Source organism: Salminus brasiliensis, chromosome 24, assembly GCF_030463535.1.
Source record: "Salminus brasiliensis chromosome 24, fSalBra1.hap2, whole genome shotgun sequence".
In the NCBI taxonomy this organism is placed as follows: domain Eukaryota; kingdom Metazoa; phylum Chordata; class Actinopteri; order Characiformes; family Bryconidae; genus Salminus; species Salminus brasiliensis.
In genome coordinates, this window is record NC_132901.1 from 22,670,154 (window position 1) to 22,697,273 (window position 27,120).

Genomic DNA, 27,120 nt, shown 5'->3' on the forward strand with positions numbered 1-27,120 from the left:
GTTTTTGTACTTGGTTAAAGTCCTGCCTAGGTGTGTTGTGTTTTGTTTTGTGCTGATATTAACACTGTAACCATGGCAACACTGTTATTATTGAGTTTTGTACCGATAACTAAGAAGATTAGCTATATCTATACACTATGTAGAATCTGAACAAAAGTATTGGGACACCTGTTTAAGGGTATTAAAAAGAGTTTATCCTGCTTTTGTTGGTGTAACTGTCTCTACGGTTTTGATTGCATTCAGAGACAAGCGCCTTAGTGAGGCCAGGATGTTGGATGATCACCAACCCACCTCATCATCCCCTCAACTCATCATCCCCTCAACTCATGTTTATCTACTCCAGAGAGTCCTATTCTATTGGCAGTACTTCTCCACAGGGACGGCAATAATTCGAAAGGGTGTCCACTAACGCTGCTGGCTCGGCTGCCTTGGTTAACCCAGGCCCTAAAATGACCCTCCATGCGGCTCACTCCCTGCAGAGACCGCAGATGATGCAGTACATGTGAAACAGGCCTTAGATCACCTTACATAATTTCTCCGCAAAACAAATCAGTATGCACATATTGTATTATGACATCCTATGTGACATTATGATAAGTGTAATTGGATTTTTGGCTGAGGCAGTGACTCACATCCCCAGAGATTATATAAGCTTGCAACTACTCGTGAGCCTACAGGCAACACTGCCCAGAGGTCATTTAGAAGAGTGTTTGATTATGTTGGGTCAGGCTGAGGCTGTGGAGCCCCCTGAGGTAAATCACCTTTACAACTGTGCTGCGACCCAGATCAGGACGTGGCCAGTGTAAGCAGTGTGTGTGGGGGCTGTATGTGGAATGTTTCCGTAGAATACATGGTCAGTCAGTTCAGGGCTTATATCATTGAGAGATTCCTTGATTTAGCCCAAAGAACATTACAACAGCTACCTTTTCAGTCTTCTGTGAGGTCAATGTTGGGAAGACCAACGTCTTGATGACGATTATGTGAGTTGATGACTTGATGATGGCCTATATTGGGATGGTGAACAGATAAACACCACCGTTTGATCTGAGATCGGAGCAAATTTTGACAAGGGTCTATTTGTGACAGCTAGACGACTAGGTCAGGTCTTGTGAGGTATGCCCACATGCAGGGGTCAGTACCATAAGGGTTACAAGGAAGGACAACTCATAATACCATGAACTAGTGAACCCTAACCCATCCCTCTAAGGGTCAGAGCTGTTTTGGTGGCACCAGGGGGGCCGACACAACATTTTAGGTAGGTGGTTCTAATGTTACAGCTGCTGTATACACACACACTATGTCCAAATGTTTGTGGACACTCCTTCAAATTAATACATTTTGCTACTTCAACCTGCCCCCATTGCTGACACAGACTGGCAAATGCACACACATACAGCTTGTATAGTTCATGTAGAGAAGTACTGCCAATAGAATAGGAGCTCTATGGAGTAGATAACCATGAACCTATTGGGCACCATGCCTAATACCTGGTGTGGTCTAGAGGGGTATAAAATAAAGCCCCCATTGAGCTGTGGAGCAGTGGGAGTGTGCTCTGTGGAATGATGGACAGTGCTTCATTCAATCCTTTTAGGAGGAGTTGGGAGTTGGTGAGGTGGGGTGATGGTTCTGCAGCATCCTGACCTCACTAACGCTCTTGTCACTGAATGCAATCAAATCATAACAGTAATGCTACTCCAAAATCTAGTAGAGGGCCTTTTTTTCCTGGACAGTAGAGACAGTTACTCCAACAAAATCAGGATAAACTCCTTAAATTTCAGAAGAAACAAAAAAAATAATGTGTCCAAATACTTTTGTCCGTACCTGGCAATGGGCTCTATGGACTTGAAACCAACCCCTTTAATACGCTACACTGTACAAAAAATGATCGGTTCATGAATCTGCCATCTAATTCTAAACAGCTGTGATTTAAATATCAAGCAAAATAACCCTGGTTATCATTTTATCGTGCAGATCTATTTTCATGCACATCCCCCCAGCTTTTATTCAGATTTTTTCCGAGCGGTGAAGTGGACGCCGCTTTCAGCGTGGGCAGAGCTGGTTCAAGGAAAGCCATCCACAGGGATTTGAGAGGACAAACAACTCAGAGGCTGCATAATGAGGCATTGATTTGTTCATTTCAACAGGTTGTCTCAGAATGGTTTCCAGTGCTTATTGAGAAGAAATGAAGCGGAGCGACAGGCGGCTCGGACCCAGAAAGCACACCTCTCTCCCACAGCGGGGAATAGGAGTTGATTACGCATGTTGATAACACTGAATGTCCCTCTTTAGTGTTTGGTCTTTTTACACTTTCAGTAGATAGTGTAATAGGGTGTTCCCCTTGAAAGGCCTGCTGACTGGGAGGCAGTGCTTATTATTATGGTTCCATTTCAGCACTTCACAACAGAGACGATATACACCCACAGATATTGTTCTAAGATGTCCAAAAACATAAATGCGCTCGAAAGCTTTAGAAATCAGCCAACAACAGCATGACAGACATTTATTGTAGGCTATGATCTGTGTATTCATGTGTGCAAACACCGGCCTAACACTGCAATAAAGCCATGGACTCCACAAGACCTTGGCCGATTCACTGGTTGCCCTTCCTTGAAGCACTTTTAGTAGGTACTGACCACTGCATACCAGAAACTGACTGTTCATTTCCTGTATAATACGTAGATCCTACCCCTTGATGAGTGCCATTTAACCAGATGATCAATGATCTTCACTTCATTTGTCAGTGGAAGATATCGGTGCTGTCTGACCAAAAACTTGTATCTTAATTTTTGTCATTTTTGACTTTCTGACATAATGTGAATCTGGCAGTTGTTACTTAAGTGGCAGGATTTCATAATCAGTGGACCAATAGAAATGCTCCAAAATTACCCAAATAACTCAATAATAAAATCTTTTTTATTGACTTGACTATGAAGGTTTTCTCCTTCTCCTGTAAAGATGCCGTTTTTGAGATTCAAGGTTTTTGCCTGACAGCGATGAGTGTTTTAACCTGACCCACTTTCTGAATAACGCACAACATAGGGCCACCAATAAATCCTGCCACTACGGCCCGGAGGTCGCGAGTTTGAATCCCGAGCCATGCTGCTTTGCCATCAGTGGCCGGAGTCGGATAGAGCACAGCTGGCCATGCTCTTTCTGGGTGGGTTGATGGTGCTCTCTCTCCCCTCATCACTCACAGGCATGCATTAGCTGGTGGAGGCGGTGCTTTCCTCCAAGAGTGTTGATGTCGCTGGCAGTTTGAAAAGAGGTAGTGGCTGGCTTTGCACGTATTGTGGGTTGGTGAGGTGCAACGGATAACACCAGTACCTGCCTGACTGGGGTTTGATTCCCAGTGTGGGTGACTATCCTGACTATCCTGTGTTACACCTATTAGAGTCCTTGGGCAAGACTCCTAACGCTACATTGGCCCACCACTGTAATATTAGAAACCTTGTAAGTGGCTCTGGATATGAGCATCAGTTAAATGCTGTAAATTTAAATGAGACATGTATTTAGTCCTTCATAAGACCCTCCTAGTGTCTGGAGCAGGCTAGTACTCGTGCTAGGGGGAGTTACGTATGGGTGGATAATAATAGAAAAAGCACATAAACAGTTATTCAAATAAAAAGACAGAGTTACCAAATAGTTCAGTTCTCAGGGAGGAAGCGAGATTGGACAATGGCCATGTAAAATGAATTCTGACTGAAGTTGTCCCAGTGGGGAAAAAAGCATGAAATATGGAATATGGGCCTCTTAACTGCAGTAAGGCAGAACAGTGATAAAAAAGTACTAAGAAAGAAGCTGTTACGGAAAGGTTAAGAGGACGGCATATGTGCTAACTTTCTGCCAAAACTGAGATAAAGTTATGTGTTTTTTTCCCTCCATGCACAAACTGCCAGCACTGGCGGCTTCATTGTTTGTCTCATTATTCAGTCCTCAGAATATAATCAGCAATTATCACACTACAGCACACTATGGAAAATTGATTTTCAACAGGGACCTTGGACATTTTGCCACACATTCATTCAATTGACATACTTACAGGCACATGCACACACACATTCCCAAAATACACCATGATATAACTTCTCCCTTAACTCATAAAGCCATCATATTTACATTAAGACTTTTCCTTGAGCACATATCTAATCTAAATGGTCAATTTTTTCCTCCCACAGAAGACTGCCGAACAAAAATTAGCGCCGTTAAAACTTGAGAGATGCACGCCGGATACAAATGTGGAGCTTATTACTTCTGGAACAGTGTAATGCATATTAAATTACGCTGTTAGAAAAAAAAAAGCCTCCAGACACTTCCCCAGCAAGTCCCCAGCAAATCACTTACGTTTTGCATCATTATGTTTGGGAATTAGTAACAGTCTACGACAGGGGAGCCTGGGTAACTTTGCATTAGAAGTGCAGGCAGCAAACATGGTTTCATGAGAGAAGGAGAGCATTCAAAAACCCCAAAGTGGGCACAAGCCGCCCCAGTTGGCCACAAAACTTCATTTGCCTCCAAACTGATTGATTTGAAACTCGTGAATATGCATCAAACTCCGCCCTCAGGTGAGATCAAGCCTGAGCTTGCTAATCCTTCCCCATTAGAGAAAAGCTCTGATAGCGGTGGATCACTTTCCAGTGCCTGGAATTAGCCTCTTTACTGGGTTTGTACATTCCAAATAAAGCACGCTTTAGGTGCTAATCCCTAAAGCAAGCCTACTGCTTAACTGCGGTGCTATTCCATTGATGATGGAATTAGCTAGAAAAGCTTGGAGGGAGAGCTGGTGCTCGGTAATCATGTAGGAATGTGTGCTACACATTCCCAAGGGGGTTTCTGATATTGATTTGACATTCCCACATGGAAAACCTCAGACCAAATAGCGTACTGACCATTAATCACATCCATACAGTCTCTGGAATGCAGAATGTATGGGTACACGTACTGGGATATCGCACACTGTTTCCAAGTGGTGGTTGGTTTTACAGAAAGCTACACCATAGGGTGAACACCAGACCAGTTGATATCCAAGCTGGGTTTGAAGAGCCTCCAATTTAACACCAATTCAATTACTTCTCCAGCCTCAAGGGCTCATACGAGCAAGTTTATCATTACATGAAGTGCAGGCGAGAGAAAATTGCCACTGAACCAGAAGCTAATGCTTCAGTGAGCTAATCGGCTAGTATAAAACCATGAAAACAGTATGTAAGTAGGTCAGGAGACTCATTAGGCAAATAACTCATTTTACTCACTGTTTTTTTATTGTCCTGGGAAGGCTTTCTACTAGATTTTAGATCATTGCAGTGAGGATTTGATTGCACTCAGTGACAAGAGTTTTTATGAGGTCAGTAGATGTTGGATAATCACCACCCCACCTCATCCTCAACTTTCCAACTCATTTCAAAAGTACTGGATGGAGCACCACCATCCATCATTCCAGAGAACACAGTTTCTTCACTGCTCCACAGCTCAAAGCTGGCAGGCTTTAATACCCCTCTAGCCCACGCCTGGAATTAGGCAGCATGGTGCCAATAGGTTTATCTGTCCTATTCTATTGGCAGTACTTCTCAACAAGGACTAGACAAGCTGTGTGTGTGTGTGTGTGTGTGTGTGTGTGTGTGTGTGTGTGTGTGTGCATGCATTTGCATATATGTGCCAACAATGGGTGCAAGTTAAAGTAGCTGAATGCATTCATTAGAAGGGGTGTCCACAAATATTTGGACATATACTCACATCGACACACTCAGCCAACATCTACGTCAGAAGTGGGTGCGACTAAAAAGTAGCTGAATGCATTAATTAGAAGCGGTGTCCACAAACATTTGGACACCTAGTGTTTATCACATCATATATTCAACTCATAGGTTTTTATTTTTATTCTAGAATACCGTTAAGCCTACAGGATGAGAGAGTAGCACAGCTAGCCAGACATTAACGTTAGATTTACTAACAAAAGATAGACACTAGAGCACCAGGTCCGCTTGCTCCGGTACATCTGGTCCAGTGTGAAAGCTTTGGTCCAGTTTTAGAGCCCAGGGGCAGCCCAAAGAACCGATCTCTGGCCCTCCTGAAATCAGTGGTCTGGACGCCGCATGTGGGGTTGCGTGATTGGTTCATTTTATCATGTGACTGCTTCAAGTTATCCTAAAAACTTTTTTTATGAGAACTGACCACCTGGAATAGGTGGTCTTGGCTTCGCTTTAAGCTGACTTTGATTGGTTGGTTCATTGTGTCACGTGACTGCCTCAACTTACCCCCCTCATGGCTGAAAAACCTTCTCCTACTATAACGCCTGCTTATTTGCAGATATTCCTGCATGGTGAAATGCCATTAAGAACTGATCCATGGTGCGGAAGCAAACCAGCCATGATGAGCCCCTACCCCAAACAAGCCCAGAATTGGTCCTGGGTGCAGACTTGTATTTGGGACAAGTGTGAAAACATCCCATGTTATTCTCTCGGTTCTCTGGACACTGCATACCAGAAACTGACTGTTCATTTCCTGTATAATACGTAGATCCTACCCCTTGATGAGTGCCATTTAACCAGATGATCAATGATCTTCACTTTATTTGTCAGTGTGGGTGCCGAGGAGTCAGGTGTCTCCTGAGGTGGGATGTCTGATGCTCTTCCCAAATGCTGGCACCTAATGTCTTCTGGTCATCAAGTTCTCAAAACACCAACCAACAGCCAGACTAGCAGAGATTTTATCAAGGGCAAAAAGTCACAGTACCTTCCTCCCATAAAGTCCAGAGTCAAAATTCAACCAGAGCAAAAGAGAGAAACCCAAAGACACCCAACCCTTCCTTAGGCTATGTTTAGATCTTTACACACTCCTCCAAATCTCGCTGAGGGAGGACACGTCTCTTGCTGTAATTGAGGATTATTTCAAAGGCCGCGAAAGATGTTCCCCCTTCTGAGTCTTCTTAATTATCCCTAAGGAAGAGGGGAAGTGGGGACATTTGGTCCACTGGAGACCTGCCTGGCTCCGTACAAACACACACACACACACACACACACACACACACACACACACACACACACACACAAACATATCGGAGTCCCTAACTGGCTCTTAATAGAGGAAAGGAGCAAGGCGCCTCACCAGGCGGAGCATGGATCGAAGCAAAGAGCTCCAGCAATTCCAGCAGCTGTAATGAAAGACATTACTTCTGCCTAGGCCCTGAGAGCTGAGTGGCAGCCTGCATTGATTGTGGATGTAGGATATGCAGAGCGGAGGGCATATTGGACCTGCCAAGGCTTTATTACACTAAGGCCCGAATGAAGCTTCTCGACAGCCGTGTGAAGCCGAGCGGCAATAACCCCAGATTCTAGCCTTGTCCTTCAGCGCAAAGGTATGTGCATCTAGGTGGGTTCATAAACGTGACGGGTCTTCTCAAGCAATAGAAGCCGTACAGATCTGAGCGCACTCAACAAGCAGAGCGCTTGGTTAAAAGCAATGAAGTGGTGGGATTACAGGCTGCCTGCCGTCAAAAAACAGCCTTTTTTTAATGGGCTGCCTCTGAAAATACCTCTTGAAAGTAGCTAAAAGCACATCAGTCTTACTTAAAGGACCATCTGGCTGCAATTGTGTTGAGGTCTGAATGCGAAATGATCCAGCTGCCACACAGTGTCACAACATTACTTGGCTATGAAGCTGCTGTGTGTGATTTATGTTCGCATCTCATTTAGGTCTACCAGTGCTTTTGAGTTCCTAGGCCCTGCCTTGAGAACTCCCCAGCTGGTTCACATTCTCATTCTAACCTGGTTCCCAACACGCTGAAGCCTGGCATCTATAGACTGCCTATTTACGAATCCAGTAAAGAAAGGCACTTTCTGATTCTGCCTCCGCACTTAGCCTCCAGGGGAATCCCTGCTGCTGCCTTGAAGGGCATTCTGCTGCTCCGGAGGGCTAAGGAACTTTTCCACCTGCAGCCTCTTGAGCCCTCAATTTGAATTTAGGAAGGGAGTCTATAAAACTATTCACTTCCATTTGTGCTACATCAGGAGATGAATACTGATGTTTAATTTTTTGTCCAAACCTTAATGACATTAACGGTACCATGTGTGTATATGTTTTAAGTTTTTGGTTTTTTAGTTTTAAATTTTTATCTAAACCATTTTTCGAAACCATTTTCTTCCCAATTTGGACTGCCAATTACCCAACCCATTGCACCTGATGTCCCGACACTAGTAAGGGCGGACCAACGCATGCCCCCTCTGTCACGTGGACAGTCAGGCCTCTCATTTTTCGAACTGCTGCCAAAGCAACATCTCCGGGAAACCAACACACCAGCCTGCAGACGCCAGTGACAACCAGCACAGCAGCGACGTGGAGAGAGAGCGCCATCTACCCATCCAGGAGAAAGCAAGGCCAATTGTGCTCACTCAGGCCTCGGCTGCCGATGGCTAGCTTTGCTGTTTTGCCTTTGGCTTGAAATGACCATCTCAGCTCTACCTTCTCGGCTCTTCACAGCTCTGCCTGGTCTGTTATGTTCGGCAATTCCATTAAAGGCACAGATGACTGACACAACGTCATGCGTTTAATTACATGTATGGTTTCAAACTTTGTTTTCAAATCGAGATGCTTAGAAGGGAGAAGAAATGTTCAAGACATGAATTCACCTTTACTCTCCATTCTACACCTATCTATCACATAACCCTGCTCTTCAAATTACCTTCTCATGCACCTCTCCAAAAAAAAAAATCTCCATTTGGCATTTTCGCCACAGCTTTTGACTTCCTCTCCTGTTTTATTGATCTGCGTGCCATGCTCTCTCCTGTAGATCTGTATGTGTGTGTCTTTGTGCAGGTTCCCTCAGCAGGACAGCACTTAAGGAGTGCAGGTAAGGTTTCCCAGAAAGGCCACCACTCTCAGGCCCCCGTTCCCACTGCAGAAAAACGTGTCAAAAGTGTTCAGAGTGAAGGAAGTGATAGTCTGAGCATGACCTCAAAATGTAGACATGAGAGAGAGAGAGACACCCGCCATGGTGCCATCTTTAAGCACCACGATGTGATTCCTCGTCTCTACAGGTCTCATTTTCATGCTTGCCTGCACTCTGAAAAATAGAAGGTTCCTTAGAGGTTCTTTTATTGGATGAATGGCTCTGCGATGGCCTTTTGGTTGGTATAGAACCTGTACAGGTTCTTTTAACCTTCGATACGAAAACGTCCACTATTGTTATGAGTCAAAGAACCCGATTAGCTTAGCGCTTACTAGGCGTGTAATTCAGCAGGCTACTTTGTACATACAGTAAATACATGCACTGTATGTATGGAAACAAAGGGTGTTTGTGTGCATTATAGGCACCATAGGGAGAAGTTACTAACACAGTGCTGATGTTTGCTTATTGACAATCCAGTGATGGTGAAACCTCAGGAGAACACACCAAGTGGTCTTCACACAAAACAGACCAGGCAGAGCTTTGAAGAGCAGAGAAGGTATAGTTGAGATGGTCATTTCAAGCCAAAGACAAAACAACAAGGCTCTCAATGAAGCCAACTGCAAGATTGCTGAAGATCGTCAAGATCATCCACATAGCTGGTTATCCTCTATACCTTCACCAGTGTTCAGGTTCTGACCACAAGGCCGCCCTTGGAAGGATGGTTTTGGGTGTGGTGGACCACTCTCAACCTAGAGGTCAGCTTTTATAGCCATTGCACAGCAGCGTAATGGAATTTAGCCTCCACCTTTAAGCCATCCATGGCAGTGAACACACACTCTCCGAGCTTTGGCCACCTTAGCATCCGGGTGGCCGACAGGATCCCTATTGACCAAGGTGCTCAAGGGCACCTCATCCATGAATATTAAAGGAGGAGAAAAGGCAGTTCCTTCACTCTCTGTCCATCCCCTACTTCCTGCCAGTCTGGGGGATCAAACGGGCAACCTTTCGGTCCCAAGGTCATTTTTCCTGACCTATAGGCTATGAAAATGTCTGCTGAGGGAAAACCCCAGCAACATTACGTTGCCTGGTCAACAGCTGACTTGTGATCAGAAACTAAACAATGGCGAACTAGACAGAGGATGGCTAATGCATGATGGTCAAATGTCCTTCAGTCTGTAATTGTACACGCATGTTGTAAACCTATAAGGTAAGTGTTTCTCAGAAATTAGTAAGTGACCATCAGACTGCTTACCTTCCTCTTGGCGCGCAGCTGGCCGTGGTAGTTGTCTGAAGAGTCTCCAGGGATCTCCCCTCCCCACAGCGTGACCCCCACTATAGTGTAGGTAATCCCCATCACCACTAGGGGCAGCAGGTACACCAATGCAGTCACTATGATATGATACCTGCGCCAAAGGAAATGAATGGATGACAAATTATCAGGTGCCTAATATTTATAATTAGCATAATTATCAGTTAAAAGTGACTTAAGTAGCATTTAGGTGGGGATTTAAGGTGGAAATAATTAAGGTGGTAACCCGAGAGGGGTGGGAGTATATAGATAGTAAATACTTAAGCTGGAGTATCAGTGGATGGAGTGATCAGTGGATGGAGCCTCTTTACAAACTGCCGCCGGAGTGGCATTGCCGGGCAGATGACCTGCTCAGAGGAAAGCACTGAGTGCCCAGCTCCACTTCACCAGCTAAAAGATGCCTGTGCCGGCCATCATCGCTTAAAAGTAATCAGGGGAGAGAGCGCCATCTACCCACCCGGAGAGCATGGCCAGTTGTGCTCTCTCCAACTATGGATGCCGATGGCAAATCGGCATGGCTCGGGATTCCATCCACAAAATGCAATTCTGGCCAGAGCACTGCTGTTTTGTTCAAACCTAATCAAGCTAAAGAGTTCTTCATATATAATTAAGGCATAATCAACACAAAGGAACAGGATATAAGAAGGCTTGTTATACATTATGAAATTTAAGACATTCTCACATGAAGGAGTCCTCGCTGGGTCTAGGCCAGGCCACGTAGCACACCGTCCTTTTGGGTAATTTTTTAATGGTGGAGAAGAAACACAGGGGGAAGGCCAGCACTACGGCCAACACCCAGATACACACAATCACCACTTTGGTAGCTGTGGCCGACAGATGAGGCTTCAGTGGGTGAATAATAGCCATGTACCTGCGGACACACACAGAGCAGAACTCTTTCAATTACAATACATAGAAAACAGGACTGTCAGTTTTACGCATCAAGCTTTGTCAAGCTTTGTCCTCAGGTTTTACCTGCAAGAAACACATGCACAATCGACCAAAAAATAAAAAAACACTTATAAATAGGTAGGATTTATAGAGAATATGAATCAAATAACATTAAATAACAGTGGAATTATAAGGCATGTATATAGTGTAAATAGTGGTGTTACTGCCACTATCTTTCCAACATCTTTGGCTAAGAGCTAATGGATATGTACTCTCCATGGATGTGTATGTGCTGTATCTACTGCTAACAATATGATATTACATAATTATGATAATAATCTGATTTTTACATGCATACAAACTCACATAAAAGTCTAGCTGAGTATAGTAAGTCTGAGTATAGCTACTCACAATCATCACAAAATCACAAAAATCCAAAATCCACTTAAATACTACTTTTAGCTGGTAGCTGGTTTCAGATGGCCTAAGCTGGTTGTTGCTGGTCTATCAATAAATGCTATTTATTATTAATACTATTTATCCTGATCCAAAAAAAGTTTTAAAAAGTCGTAAAAAAATGAGAGAAATGCGAACTGAAGTCAGACACAGCCTGAGCTCGAAGCAGTAGTCGCTCTGTTGAAGCTGTAATTAGAAAGAGTTGTATTTGAGTTACCCCTGGCACGCATTAATGAATATGTTTTCCTTCCTTCATTATTTATCTTTTAGCCCTGAATCAGAGGAGGGCGAACGTGGCATCCTTTAATTAGGCGAATGGAGCTAACCTAATGTTGCTAACCTAATGAAGTGGATTATAAGCAACAATAGGTTCAGTACATATTTCCCATGAGATGAAAGCATATAGTAAGATTTTCTATACAGCACTCATCTCTAATGATATGAGCCTCTGTGTTGTGCAGGGACGTGGTGTAAGCAGAGGGCAGGCAGTTCGCCAGTCAATTATTTTTCTAGGGCAGGCGAGGTTATTTAGAGGCACATGGAGTCAGAACACTTTGAGTGACCTTGCACTGAGAAAGCCTAAGAGAGAGGCCTGTTATACCGTATGCATTAGATCTCACAGCCGGGTCCATGTGGACATACATCACACACACACTAACGTTTTTATTTTTGTTTTGTTTTTACAATTTCAGGGCGTAAGGTTATACAGGAATATCTGACATGAGATATACACACACACACTATGTGTGTATATATATATATACACACACACACACACACACATTTGAACCCTGTTCGAACTCTGCAGCTGCTCTATACACTGTGTAAAGAATTCTGGATGAATGGACCAATAGAAAATTGGCTCAAAATTACCTGTAATAAGCACTTATTTAAAACTGACTTCCGTTCAGAGAATTTTCCTTATCCTGTACAGTCACCATTTTGAAGACCATTTTCGTGTGATTCATTATATATAAAGAATGCACGTAAAAGTACATTAAGTCTGAATGCTTTCTCAGTTTTGCTCTTAAAAGCAAGTGCAAAACTGTTAAAGGATTCTACTCTTTCAGCCGATGATATTTGTAAGTACTTACTACAGTTGTTAAATTGGACGTAAATGCAATTTATGTAAGTGTATAATTACATAATGACATAATTGCTTTTCAATTGTAGGGCAAAAGAGCAGTAATAACTCTAGACCTCTGAGGGCTAAAGGAGCAACCTACGCCGTCCATCATTCACATTATTTTTGCATACTACTGAATGGTGGACACAAGCACATATAGACCACCTGTCTAATATTGTGTTGGTCCTAAGTAAGGTCTATAAGGTTAGGTCTATATTTTCTCATATCTCCACAAATTCATAGGATAGGATTCTTTTGTTTACCTTGTGTAGAACTTGCTACAGTGGATCCACTAATAATACAACCATATTATGCCTGTGGTAATAAACATACAGTGAGTAGTACACTATGCTCAGTTAGAGAGTGTCACAATAACTGGACAAATAGGAGAATTTCACTTGAACAACATTTTTGACAGCATTTAAATCTGTCAGTCATTCTTTACATTGTGTGAAAATGTTGGTTGGTGTATCGCGACCGATAACACCACTACCTGCCAGTGAGCTATCAGATCATGTGGGAGACTGAAGTTTGATTCTCGGTCTGTGTGACTGTCCAAGACTCCTAACACTACATTGGCCTACCTCTGTAATATGAGTAACCTTGTAAGTCGCTCTGGATAAGAGCGTCAGCTAAACGCCATAAATGTAAAAATTTACATGTGATGATCAATGGACCAACAGAATTGCTCCAACATGACTTGATCAAATGTTTCAACACTGAAAGCTAGTTTTTTTACTTCTCCTGTACAGTTAATATTATGGAGATTTTTTGTGTGACCGTGACACTATGTAGGCACCTATGTTTAAAAATACAATTTTAAGCCTAAACCTAAACCTAACCTTAATCTTACGCTTTTATCTGATTGCATCAAATCAGACCCGTTTTTGTTGGTCCTCACATTGTAGATTAAATTTCAGTATCTGTTTTAACCAAGTCATTTCTCTGCGTTGGGATGTTCTGGTGTTGGTTTCTCCTCAACATGATGGTAAGAGCTGACCGATGGACATTTGGGTTGGTGTTCAACCAAATTTGGCGTCTTCAACCACAGACACAGATCTTTTCCTTTGGATTTCTTTCAGATAGAAGTTATTTGGTGCCTCAAGATCTTTTGTGAAGATGTCATGACTGGCTAGGTCAGACAATGACGGTGCGATGCAAGAGATTTTATTTAGTAAAGGCAGCAACGGTTACAGGGCAAACTGAGAAACAAAACAAACATGTGACAAAGGAATGTGGGCGAAAACAACAAACTCACCTGAGGCTGGTGGAAACCTAGGGAGCTAAGCTTAGACGGGGAAACTTAACAGGGAGGTAGAATCAGCCTTAGAAACCAACTACTGGCCGTGCCAGCGGATAAACGGGGAATAACATAAACAGCGGTCATCAGGCGCGGTCGTCAGGCGCAACACAACTTACTAGACATGACTAAGGAGCTGTGAGATCAGTCACTGAACCCAGGAGGCGACCCACGGACAAACCAGAACCCTGGTATGTTCCTGAATGGTAATAGCCAAGTAGAACTGGAAACGTGAAGGACTCCCACGGACGTCCTCATTAATCTCTAACTAGACGCGTGACTCTGTCTCTGTCCTTTATTAAGTACTAATTATGTAAAGCTGCTTTGTGACGACAACAGTTGTAAAAAGCTATACAAATAAATCTGACTTGACTAAAGATACGAGACGCCAACACACCAGGTTGGCTCAGGACGATTAATTTTCGGCAACGAGACTGTTAGCGTTCGCTCCCTAAATACCACAGCCTCAGGTGACGCAAATCAATGAAACAAAGAACACATAACTAACACATGACATGAAACGTGAAACATGACCGTCAACATCCATGATCATGATCCATGATCATTGACGGGAATAGTGACATGAACAGAACATTATCTTAAAAGCCCTGAGGAAAGCCTGCGGGCCGCGGCCCGGGACCGCCCCCGGGGTGCTAAATAGCCTGTTGGAATGTTGGGTAGCACAGCTAAGCTACTTCATCGATACTTCTATCGATAACAAGGTTGTGGGTTTGATTCCCGGGCTTGGCAAGCCTCCACCGTTGGGCCCTTGAGCAAGGCCCTTTACTCTCTCTGTTCCCCGGGCGCTGGAGTTGGCTGCCCACCGCTCTGGGTGTGTGTGTTCTCACTGCCCCTAGTTCACTAGTGTGTGTGTTCACTACCACAGATTGGTTCAATGCGGAGGACACATTTTGCTGTACAGTGACAAATAGGTGCACCTTTACCTTTATATCTAAACGAAACCTTAATCTTAGCCTTAGAAACCAAGAAGAAATGGATTTACACTTTCATCTGATTGCAACAAATCGGGCCCGTTTTGTTGGTCCTCACATTGCAGCTAACAGGACTTGAAAATGCCCTGAAAATGTAGCAAACACTAACACACACAATCTCAATTTCCGCATCTGTTTCGCTCGGTATCTGTGTCTCTGCAGAAGGTCGGATCTGATATGTGCTTTATTGCTTTATTTTGCAGCCATTCTTACATGAAAGTGCTTACCAAGGTGGATAACACAATTACCTGACATCAAAGCCTTGAAGAGCAATCGCATCAAGAAGCGCTTGATCTCTCCGGAGAACCTGGCCTTGCCGTCCTTCAGAAACACAGCACATGGAACAGTTGCTTAAAGATTCATAAGCTTCCCTGAGCAATGCCGATTGAACGGATGTGTTATTTGGTGTAGGAGAGCGCCACAGACGCTGACATGAGGTATTAGCGCGGGAGGAGAGGAATAAGAGCTGTGTTATTGCGAAAAAAGAAGCTAACGCCATCTCTGTCAAAAAGATTAAACGTTAACTTAGTGGAACACGGTCCGGGAGAGAGTGGCGTCGCCGCAAATTTGATTCACGCTCGTCTTCTCCCGGTTAAACTGAGCCGACACACGCCGGCGCTAGGCAAACATTTCAGCGAAATTACACCAGTCCGCTGACATTTGCTGCCTAACAGCAGCACAAACAACAAATGTGCTTAAGACATGCAGTTTCTAGTGGAGGAAAAAAGAAATAAAAAAAAAAGTTAAACCTCGATTAGCTTCTTGTCATTTCTCATTTGTGGATGTAACTGCCCTGACATCGTTATACACCGTCGTTTACACAAGTCCATGTATGTCTCTGACTTTAAAGGATCGATACGTAGCAATCCCCATTAAGATTTAATAGAAAATCATTAAAAATGAATGAGCGGCTGAGCACTGGCAAGTTGCGAGGACTCCAGGCAGGTTGGCTGGCATGAAAATAGCCTTTCTTTTTATGGCATTCAAACCACAACACAATAACCCAAAACTGATGAGTGACTAGTCATGTGACCACCACTTAGCTGCAACAATTATATAAATAACGGACTACGCTGGTTGCTCCTTTAACCCTAGAGAAGTCTGGAGGTCTGGGGTTATTGCTGCCCTTTTTCTCCACTATTTCAATGCAATTACATAATTACATACTTTCAGAAATTACATTTACATTCACTTTACATCCTGTATTAACAGGTTTGACCTTCTTTTGAACCATGGCATCAGCTTTTGATCATGTAGGAGAGGACTGCCTGTTAGAGGAAGGAACTTTGAGAACCTTTGAGGTGGAGTTCGGGAGCTAGAAGATCAGACCTCACTTTGATAAATGGAGCTAGGACTGAGATATGACATTATGAGTCAAAGGGTGGAGTAGAGGAGGTGGTGGAGTGTGGAAACGTTGTCATGGGATTCGGAAGGAAGGTAGAGAAGGGATTTATAAGATTGGGAGGATAAGGAGGAGCTTCAGACATGTTTCACTTCCCAAAATACAGTCTAAAACTGAAAACAAAGGATAATAAAGAAACCTAATGAATGGTTCTTTGTAGCAATGTCATGGAAGAACCGCTTTTACTACCCTGGAGAACCCTTAAATCAGTGTTTTACTTCAGAAACAAATAGCATAGGTGTGAAGAACAGCCTCCAAATAATCAAATAAGAGTTCAAGAATAATTCAAGGTTTTTCGTAGAACCATTTGTTCAAGCCAAGAACCACTAAGGAATGCTTCTTCTCAAAAGTGTAAGTGCTTCTCAGGACTAAACCACATCTAGGAAGAGCTGTTTTCTAGGGATGTTTTCCAATCTGTTTTCCAATCCAATCCAGTAGGTAACAGTTGGGGCCGATCCAGGCATATTTTAAAGGACCAGGTATCGGCTATTTTTATCCTAATCTCGTTCAGATTATTTGTTTTAACCACAGTGTTCAGAACGTGAACTATTGAGCTGAGCTAGTCAGCGTCCTTAAGGCGCCAGTAACTGCCGTTATAGCCCAGCTGGCTGCAGCAGCAGTGCGGACGTTCTCAGAAGGTAAATAAAGGAGTTGAGGTTCTGCAGTGTGGAGCTATTTTACAGTGGAACCTGAAAACAGACCATAATATCTGACCCTTTATAAAACTCTCACTGAAATGCTGTGTTTCACCAGCGGGAGAACCGCAGAACCACTCACTCACCTTTCTCTGTTCTTAAACCAGCACTGAAGAACCCATTCAGAACCGAGTGGAGGCTATAGAAATCTCAATCACACACACAGCACTCAGTCACACACTATAAACCAGCTATTACACACCAGTAGACCCACAACAACCACAGATATCAGTTCAGAGTGTGTACCACTACACACACAAACACACACACACACAGGTCATGATTAGACTGCAGTGTTTTAAAAGAGCTGGGAGCTGATTGGTCAGGGAGGAGAGTCAGACTGGATTATAAGATATTAAACACTATAAAACATTATTTAAAAAAAAGTAATTTAAAACTAAAGCTCTTATTATTATATTAATAAAAATACAAAGGTCAGATCAGTATCGGCTGATCTTCAGCACTAAGTGACTCAGATCAGAAGGGGGGGGCAAAATATCCTGATCAGGACATCCCTACTGTTTATTGACTAAAATGACTTATGGTCCTGTCTGCATGTGGTAATGTACCAATCAAGCACCACACAATCAAGGATTATTAGCATATTTTCCACTAATTAGACCTGACTGCATAATAAATACGCTGCAGCGATGAACATCCATTCAGTAGAAAAGCTCATAAGTGGCTGCTCGCACTTGGGCATTAATGAAGTCGCCCAATCTTCTAAGAATGAATACAGATGAATCATGAGACGACATTCAGCTCATGTAAGTGGCTGGACCGGATCCCACTGCCAGTGAAAGTGTTTTACTCAGCTGGCCTACTGGCAACAGCCTCAACATTATTAAAAATAAGAGGTGTGCCAGAATGGGCTCTTCAGAACCATGACAACTCCACGCATCATCTGAAGGCGTTAATGGCTGTTCGCCTGGTAACCTTTTAAATCTTAAAATGGAAAAGTAGAGGGTTTTTTTTTTAAGTGGGAACTTTTTTTTTTGTTAAGAGAGCTGAAGAACCACTTTAAAATACGTTCTTTAGAGAACCATACCATAAATCAAGACACGACACAGACAACCGTGTTCACCATTAGTGTTGGACACAGATGGGATTTGGCCTCGCCTTTAACCCATCCGTGCAGTAAACACACACAAACACACCAGCAATTAAACACACACAGTGACAGTAAGGACACACGCCCAGAGCTTTGACAACCATTGCTGCGGCGCCCATGGAGCAGGGAGGAACAGTGGCCGTTTGCGAAGCCCGGGTATTAAACCTACAACCCTGTCGTCAACAGCCCGGTGCTGTAACTGCTGGGCCACCATGTATAAAGATATAAACCTTTTTCAAAGTTTATAATTCAAATTAAATAAATACCAATTAAAGATTAGTATTGTAGTCGTAACAAAAAAGGGTATCCAGATTGGTTCTTCGGGGCATTTTCTTTTTATAATTGCGATCTGCAAGTGTGATCCACATTTTTTTTAGCCTCGAGGTTCTAGGAAGAACCCTAAATTGGTAACTTTTACATAATATAAAGGGTTATTTTAATTTGCATATCTGCTAGTGTGAATAGCTTTTCTTTTTAGGTTTTCATTTAAAGCAGGGGTCTCAGACCCAAATAACCTGGGGGTCCCTAGCCAGGCAGTGTTCTCCAAGGGGGGCCGGAGCTGTCAAAGTTGTTTAAGAGTCTTTCTGGAAGTCAATATCCGCACAAAAATATCTTCTCCACTATGAACTTTCCAGTATGCATGATCCATGACCTTACACAGCTCCTGGAATACGTCCCTAGTGGTATTTCTGGACAATCTGTGCACTGGACATAAAGATAGCAGCTCTTCTGTCCACTTAAATTGGTCATTTATTGCTCTTGGTACAAATCAAAGCTAATCGCAGCTGCTTATCTGACTTGCTAACTAGCTGCCTAACTAATTGCCTAGGGAGAACTAGTAAAGCTGAGGCCACTCCGCAACGTGAAACACTGTCCCTATGCCGTGCAACAAGCGTGAGGGTCAGTTCTGTAGTCTGTATGTGTGTTTGACTTGAGCTTGAAGCCACAGAGAGTCGCCAATATGTGCAAGTCTCCCCTCCCCTCCGCCATCACAGGTAAGTGACATCACCTGCTTTCCGAGCTCCCTTAAAAAATCAGTGGCTATCCCTAACCATGTAACCTACCTTTCCTAGAACTGCTCGACCGCTGTATCCGTGGTCAGACAGTGGTGGCTCAGCGGTTAGAGCGCCAGGATATTGATAACAGGGTTGTGGGTTTGATTCCTGAGCTCGGCAAGCTGCCACCGTTGGGCCCTTGAGCAAGGCCCTTTACCCTCTCTGCTCTCCGGGCGCTGGAGTTGACTGCCCACTGCTGTGTGTGTGTGTTCACTACCAGATGGGTTAAATGTGGAGGACACATTTTGCTGTACACTGTACAGTGACAAATATGTGCACCTTTACCTTTACTCTAAATAAACTTGCCTTTCTGGGCACAGGATATGAGCAGCCTGAAGCCTGCAGTCTGGCCCTCTATGCGGATTCCCTGCTTTCCAGATGATCTTTCTCACCACATAGCTTGACTGGCGTACTGATCTGCGTGTTTAGTGTGTAATGGTGCTTAAGATTTGGCCAAAGCGATGCTTTTTGAGATGTGAACGGTGAGCCAGCACCTGTGCGTGGCGTAAGACGTGCTGACCACAGGCTGGGTTCGGCCCGCTACTTGCCTAGTTGCCTGGTGAAGTGCTCAAAGCACACACTCAAAGCAGTGTTTGCTGCTGAACTAGAAACAAAATATTAATTATGAATTAATTGTTAATTAATTAGTTTTAAAATGAAAAATAAAGCAATTAAAAGATACAAATCTGATAAAATACATTTACTTTTTTTTATTGAAATTAAGACGTTTTTTTCTTACATGAAGGATTGTATGAAACTGCCTCTAGGGTTGGCTGTGGACTGTGGGCTGGTAGTTTGAGACCCCTGGTTTAAAGAGTCTGCACATAAAAGGTTGTAGGAAGAACCCTAAATTGCTCTGAAACTTTTACCTGATGTCAAGGGTCTCATCAAGTACTATTTTCAGAATTTCCTTACACCTTACCACCTTTCCAAACATGGTTCTCCTCCGGGGCATTGCTCAAAGAGCCCTTGTGACTCTTCTTTGTTTGTTTTAAGATTGTGGAATCAAAGGTCCAGGCCAAGAACCACTGAGGAACCTTTATTCTTAGGAGTGCAGACATCACGCTGAGCTGACCACTGCTTCGAAGAAGTCAGCTTGTCTGCTCGGTTTGTCTGTTTATTTGTTTGTTGACAGTCTGGCTTCGCTTTAACTCTGGGTGGCAGGCTGACAGAGGGTGGGCTCGGGGCTTAGCGCTCTCTCCGCTTGGCTAAGCCTGCCATGCGCTGAAAAAAAAACAACTAAACAAAGCGCAAAAAATAGCCCGTCGTCAAAAGCCATCGACTGCTGTGCGGTCTGACGGAGTGGTGTCTGTATTAGCTGGTCACTCAACCATCATGCATGTCCAGCCAGCTCAATAACCGTTCTTGCAGTCATTACGGGTGCTATCAATAGACCATTCAACTCCCGTCTGACATGCAGTTTCCAGTACTTTGTGTACAATGAATGTCCTGTACGTTGTCGATCCCCACTAAGTTAGAACCCTAAGTGCCTGCATCGGCACACACTCTCACCAAGTGCTTTTATGAAGTATTAACCCTCTGGAGTCTATAAGGGTATTGCACATTTTCTTATATTCACCTTTTCAGGCACTTGAATATGTGATAATACCCATATTTTAAATCAAAATATTCAGATAAAGCGCAGCTTAATTTATTATGAGACAACAATGAGACCTGGAGTGCGGTGTGAAGAGATACTCCGACCCTAAACCTGAAAAATTATAGTCAGATTTGGTAATTCTTCATATTTCCTGTGCATACATGCCTTTACTCATGTGGATGCATTGTTTTGGTGCTTAAAATGGGTTTAAAAAACATAAAAATAAAAATAAAACGATTAAAAAATCTGACATTTATAGTACAATTCTTTATTTTATTTTATTTTTCCTACATGAAGGATTGTATGAAACTGCCTCTAGTGTCGGCTGTGGACTGTGGGCCGGTAGCTTGAGACCCCTGGCTTAAAAGAGTCTGCACATCATATAAAAGGTTCTAGGAGAAACCCTAAATTGGTCCGAAACTTTTACCTGATGTCAGGATTCTCAATTTTTAGAATTTACTTAGACCTTAAAAAGGTTTTTCACGTTCACAAACCTCTTTCCAAACATGTGACTCTTCTTTCTTTGTTTTAAAAGTGTGGAAGTAAAGGTCCAGGCCAAAAAATTTACAAATTGAAGTCCGATATTAGAAATTCTTCTTACCACTTGTGAACACATGCCTTTCCTCATGTGGACAAATTATTTTGGTGCCTAAAACGGGTTTAATAGAGTCTTAGCTTGGAACACCACCACATAATGGCAAAACCAAAAGTACTGCACTATATAGTGAAAAGGGCACATTTCTGGGACACAGCTTGGGTTTGGTTTGCTCTTGATTGTTAAAGTGAGGGGTGAAGATCACCATGGCCAGATCCAAAGAGCTCTCTGAGGCCTTTAGAGTGAAGGGTGTAGATACAGATGAGTCTGGGATGGGGTTTTAGAAGATCTCCTGTTTCACTGTCCGCTAAATCATTTACGTTTTAAACAACCCATCATCACCAGATCGGGCCGACATACCAGTCTCCAACAATCCTAAAATGTGTAATGTTAAATATGTTAAAAAGACCAAGGTTTCCATGAAGTGTCCTAACTGTTGCACATGACTGTAATGGTGTAGTGTTCTTCCCTCTTCTAGTGGACGAGAAAACCAACTAGGACTCAAAAGACCCCCAGCTGTCTGAATAAGAGCTAACAAAAGAAGTGGACAGCGGGGTGTGGAAGAAGACATGAGGACTATATGGAAGCTCAGGATGTCAGAGGGGGGCAAAGAGATCTACGGAGAGTGGACACATGTCCCCCGGCTAATTTAAAGGGACAGTTAAGTGAAAAACGGTCAAAAATGTGTTTTGTGACCCATGTCTATGTCTTTAGTTTCACACTGGAGCCACAAAACTAAAGTGCTAAAGAGGAATCGAAGCTTATACTCTACTAATTAGCATGCCTGATTCCAGTTGTTAGTAGGCCATTTCTTACATGACCATCCGTCTCCGTTAGATAAGCTGACTGGAGCTGTTTTCCATTTTCCATTTACATTTAAGGCATTTAACAGACGCTCTTCTCCAGAGTGACTTACAAAAGTGCTTTGCTATTTACCCAAGAAAAACCTCAGCTAGTTTAAATAGACTAATAATTTAAAGATAGACACTACTACAGAAGTTTAGACTCTATTAAACACAAGTCAGTAAGGAGACCACTCTGCTATTCACCCAAGTCCTCGCAGAAGAGGAGGGTCTTCAGTCTGGGTTTGAAGACAGCGAGCGTTGGACTCTGCTGTTCGGACACCCAGGGGAAGCTCGTTCCACCACTTCGTTGCAGGACAGAAAAAGTCTGGACGCTCGTCTTCCGAGGATTTTGAGGGATGGCGGGTCGAGCCGAGACGTACTTGAAGCTGGAAGGGCTGTTGGTGCGGATCGGCTTTTGACCATTGCCATCAAGTATGGAGGGGCTGGCTGGTCCGTTCTTGGCTTTGTAGACCAGCGTCAGGGTTTTGAATCTGATGCAGGCAGCAGCTACAGGAAGCCAGGGAAGACAACGCAGCAGTGGAGAGACATGGCTGAATTTAGGAACACTGAAAATGCTTTGAGAATGCCGCTGCATTCTGGATAAGTTGCAGGGGTCTGATGGTGCGTAAAGGGTGACCAACCAGAAGAGTTTTCCACAGTTGTTAGCGTTCACATTTATATTGTTATGCCACAGTTTACCATGTAGCAAACACCTTTAAATTGCATATCTAGTCTATGTCACAAGAGATGGTAATACAAATTGTGCATTCTGGGAGATACAGGTAAATAAAATAGTGTAATTATACTATTTTGATGACCTAATAAGGTACAACATACGATTCTGATAGCCGAAACAGTTAAAACACACTGTTTGGATTTCCAAATAAGTAGGAACATACTATTTTAAAATATACTATTTTAGATAGCTGCTTACTATCTGTACAGAGCCACATCAGTCTTCCGACTGTGGTTTCGGACTCTTTGGGCACCAAATACGTCTTGGTTGATCAACCACATCTGACTTAAAGAGAGACTTCTGTACAGAAGCATCTAACCGTGCATTTCGTCATGGATTCAGTGCTATGAAAGGGCCCTGAACAGAGCCTGGAGGCTGGAGCATGTTCTAACCTTGAAGCCAGACTACCTCAGGTCTTCTGCTATCTGAGGGTACATCAGTGACGAGGAGAAGGCCACTGAGGCAGGGCTGGCAGATGTCCTTATGTGTTAAATCAACACTGAAACACAGAATGGCTCGTTGGACGAAACCAGCTTTTCATGTATCACTGAATCCCCTCAACTCTCAGTGTAGTGTAAAGAACCTTTTTAAAAGGATCAAGAACCATAACATCATGTAATGGTTTCAACAGGAACGACTTAAATTGACCCTAAGCTTCTCTTACTACAGAAACCTTGAAGAACCCATTTGTTGACGTTACCACTGGCAACCTAAATCTCCTCAAAGTCTAATGAACGTCTGCTGTATTTCACCAGTATCGCTCTCCTAAAACCGGGCGGTCCTAAAAGTAGTGGGTCAGGTTTACGTCAGCATACCCCTGACCAATCACAAGACTAACATGGCACCTCCATCTCTTTGAGTCTGGAGTCCAGCAACCTGAACAGCTAAAGCCAGCTAATCCCGGCAAGCTAAAGCACTCCCCAAGTCGCGGCTACCCTGCGTGATCCGATGTCCCTCATGTCCGCCGCCCATCGCCTCTACACTTCACAGTGGAAATAAGTGGCTGGGTGCCGGGACGGACAGGAGGTCCCGACGCAGAAGCGTAGCCATACAGATCGCCTGCCTGCCACCCACTCATACCCCGGCCCTCCAGCACAGCGCGTAGCCGGCCACCGAAGTACAGAAGCACGAAGTCAATGGGTGCCAGACGGGAGAGGCGACTCCCCCAGTAACACGGTTCCAGGTATCAGAACCTCAGTAAACTCTAAAGATCTGTGAAATCACAACCACAGTTCAGAGTAAAAAGCATCGCCATGGTAACGCTGACAAATTCTGTCGGCCAATGATGGTGGGCTGTCAATCATGCACGTTCCTTTGAATGTTAAAACCCACGCCCAGACCGTTCTCATAGAGATGCCACAGAGAAACCCTGTTTGGTTCCTTTCACATAGTGTAAAGCTCTTTAAACTTTAAGAGGGTTCTTAACAAGAGCCAAGAGGTTCTTCTTCTGTGAAGTCAGGTATGTTGTTTTTGTAATGGGCAGAGAAGATGCAGATGAACCTGAACCACAGCTGAATAGGAGAACCTGCTCTTGATTACAGACCAAACCGTGGTGGCGGCAGCATGTACGGCTGTCAGTGGAACTGGCTCATTAGTCCTATTTGGTCTTGGGGTCGTGACGGCAGCATTAAGGCGGGTTCTGAAGCGAACAGAGGAATAATAAATGATCAGGTCCAAGCAAACGCCTCAGAACCCAGTGGACTGTTTCAACAGCCACAATTGCATTATCTATGAATGATTACTGGTTACATGTGGCAAATAAAGCCTGGCATGTTTTTATTCACAGGAAAGCGATGGTGTCTTCTGTTTAGGAGACTGATATGGTGTGTAGAATGGCAACACGGCTAGAAGTGAAGAATTCCACCACCAGATTGAATGTGTGTTTGCCGCTACGATGTCGCCCCCTGGAGATATTGTAAATAAGTTATTAGAGCAGGCTAATGGCCAATAGTGTGAGCCACCATTAGGTCCACGGTGAGTGCTGTGACATAATCAGCTCAGAGCATTTCTCAGGTGCTCTTAAGTGTAAAATACACATCACAAAGCTTAAACCGTTACTGTGTATAGCGCTTAGCTTCTTAAGCTCATAAAGGCCATAAAACTCATTAAAACTATGACGCAATTAAAAAATAGCCGCATAAAGGCCAACAGCATTGCAAGAGCTAATTTTTCAGCTTCCCATAAAATTCCCAGGACTACTGGGAATACTACAACCTGTCAACCACTGAAGCCACAACTACCACCAACAAATGCACCACAACAACTAGAGCCAAAGCCACCAAAACAACCACAACCACCACCAAAACAACCTGTCAACCACCAAAACCCCACAATCACCACTAAGACAACCTGTCAACCACCAAAACCCCACAATCACCACTAAGACAACCTGTCAACAACCGAAACCACCAACAAACGCACCACAACAACCAGAGCCCAAGCCACCAGAACAATCACTACAACACCCACAACATCCACCACCAAATCAACCTGTCAACCACCAAAAACCCCAACAATCACCACTATGACAACCTGTCAACAACCGCAACCACAACAACCACCAACAAACGCACCACAACAACCAGAGCCCAAGCCACCAGAACAAACACTACAACACCCACAACATTCACCACCAAATCAACCTGTCAACCACCAATCACTCCACCACAAGGTATTCTGGTCATTGTATGCAATTACTACGGTGGATGTCTATGGAAAACACACTCTCCTATACATACACCTCCACCATACCGCCCTCACGGCACACACACACACACACACACACACACACACACACACACACACTCCCACAATTACATTCTCACATTCTCTCTCCTACACCCATACACTTACTACCCATTATTTGAACTGAATACTCCCTATTGATAATTATTACACACACACACACACACACACACACACACAAACAGTGTAACACTCACTACTGCCACTTCTATTATTTCTACTATGTATGTAAAGTGTTTGGTGAAGCTATTTCAACACACACCAGTACACACCCTTCGCGCACTCACGCACACGCACACACACACACGCCCCTCACCTGTCCACCGCTATCGCAGTCATGGAGTAGATGCTGGCGAACACGGAGGTGACGGGGAAGAAGTTGTGGAACTTGCAGTACGCCTCCCCGAAGTACCAGTCCCCGTGCGTGGCGTACACGAAGTTGACCAGCGTGTTGAAGGCGGCCATGGACGCGTCCGAGAAGGCCAGGTTCAGCAGAAAGTAGTTGGTGACGGTGCGCATCCGCTTGTGCGCCAGGATGATCCACATGACCACCAGGTTCCCGAACACGGCCACGGCCAGGATGGTGCTGTAGGCGAGGGACCATAACGCCACGCGCCACGGGGGCTGCACGAACTGGTTGGTGAGGTTCCCCGGGAGCGCCGAGCTGTTATGGGACGGTGCCATGGCGCGAGAATGGCGCGCAAGCCGCGTGCACCTCAGCTTCCTCCGGAACGCGCACTGGCTGACTCCTCACACACTTGGCACGCTCTGTTGACGCTCGTGCTGCATCACACCAGTATGAATAGGTGGCTCTACAGCCTCGTGCGCTACGTCAGAAGCAAGTCCAATCAGTTCCTCGGGCGCGCGAGTTTCCTGTGCGCGCTCTCCTGTTGATTCTCATGTGCTGAGAGAGAGAGAGAGAGAGAGAGAGAGAGAGAGAGAGAGAGAGAGAGAGAGAGAGGTCGATTGATTCCTGATCTGGCAAACTGGGAGGGCAAATGGTGCTGGACGCGGCGCCAGTGGGGTTTTCCATCAGCAGGGCTCTGAGCTTAATCACTGAATGGAGGGATGGAAAAAGGGGGACGCACCACAGTCCTGGGTCCTGAGGACAGATGAAGTTGAAGGCGACATGTGGACACTAATGGTCTGTCCTCATGCTGGTCAGCATTCAGAATAAAAAAAAAAGTAACGGTGTGGGCTATAAAACAGATTCAGAGAAAAGCAAAAAAAAAAAAAATGTAAATATAATGTCTTGGAAAACATGGAAAAATTAAATTCCCATTATAATAAATATATTCAGATAAAGAAAAGTGTCATGTATGTAAGCAAAAAAAATGAGGCTTTGAAATTTTTGAACGAGACATATAGGGAAATATAAAAAAAA

The 27,120-nt window shown here is 43.9% G+C and overlaps 1 protein-coding gene across 1 annotated transcript in view; it reads right to left on the minus strand.

Annotated features, from left to right (window-relative positions):
* The window catches only part of tacr3a (tachykinin receptor 3a), a 54,685-nt gene extending 28,097 nt beyond the window's left edge, over positions 1-26,588 (minus strand). The window contains exons 1-3 of the mRNA XM_072669880.1: positions 26,053-26,588; positions 10,870-11,058; positions 10,131-10,281 (exon numbers count right to left, since the gene is read on the minus strand). Of these exons, the coding sequence (XP_072525981.1) occupies positions 10,131-10,281; positions 10,870-11,058; positions 26,053-26,420 (708 nt within the window). The 5' untranslated portion in view covers positions 26,421-26,588. The remainder of the gene's footprint in view (positions 1-10,130; positions 10,282-10,869; positions 11,059-26,052) is intronic.
* Positions 26,589-27,120: the final 532 nt, after the last annotated feature.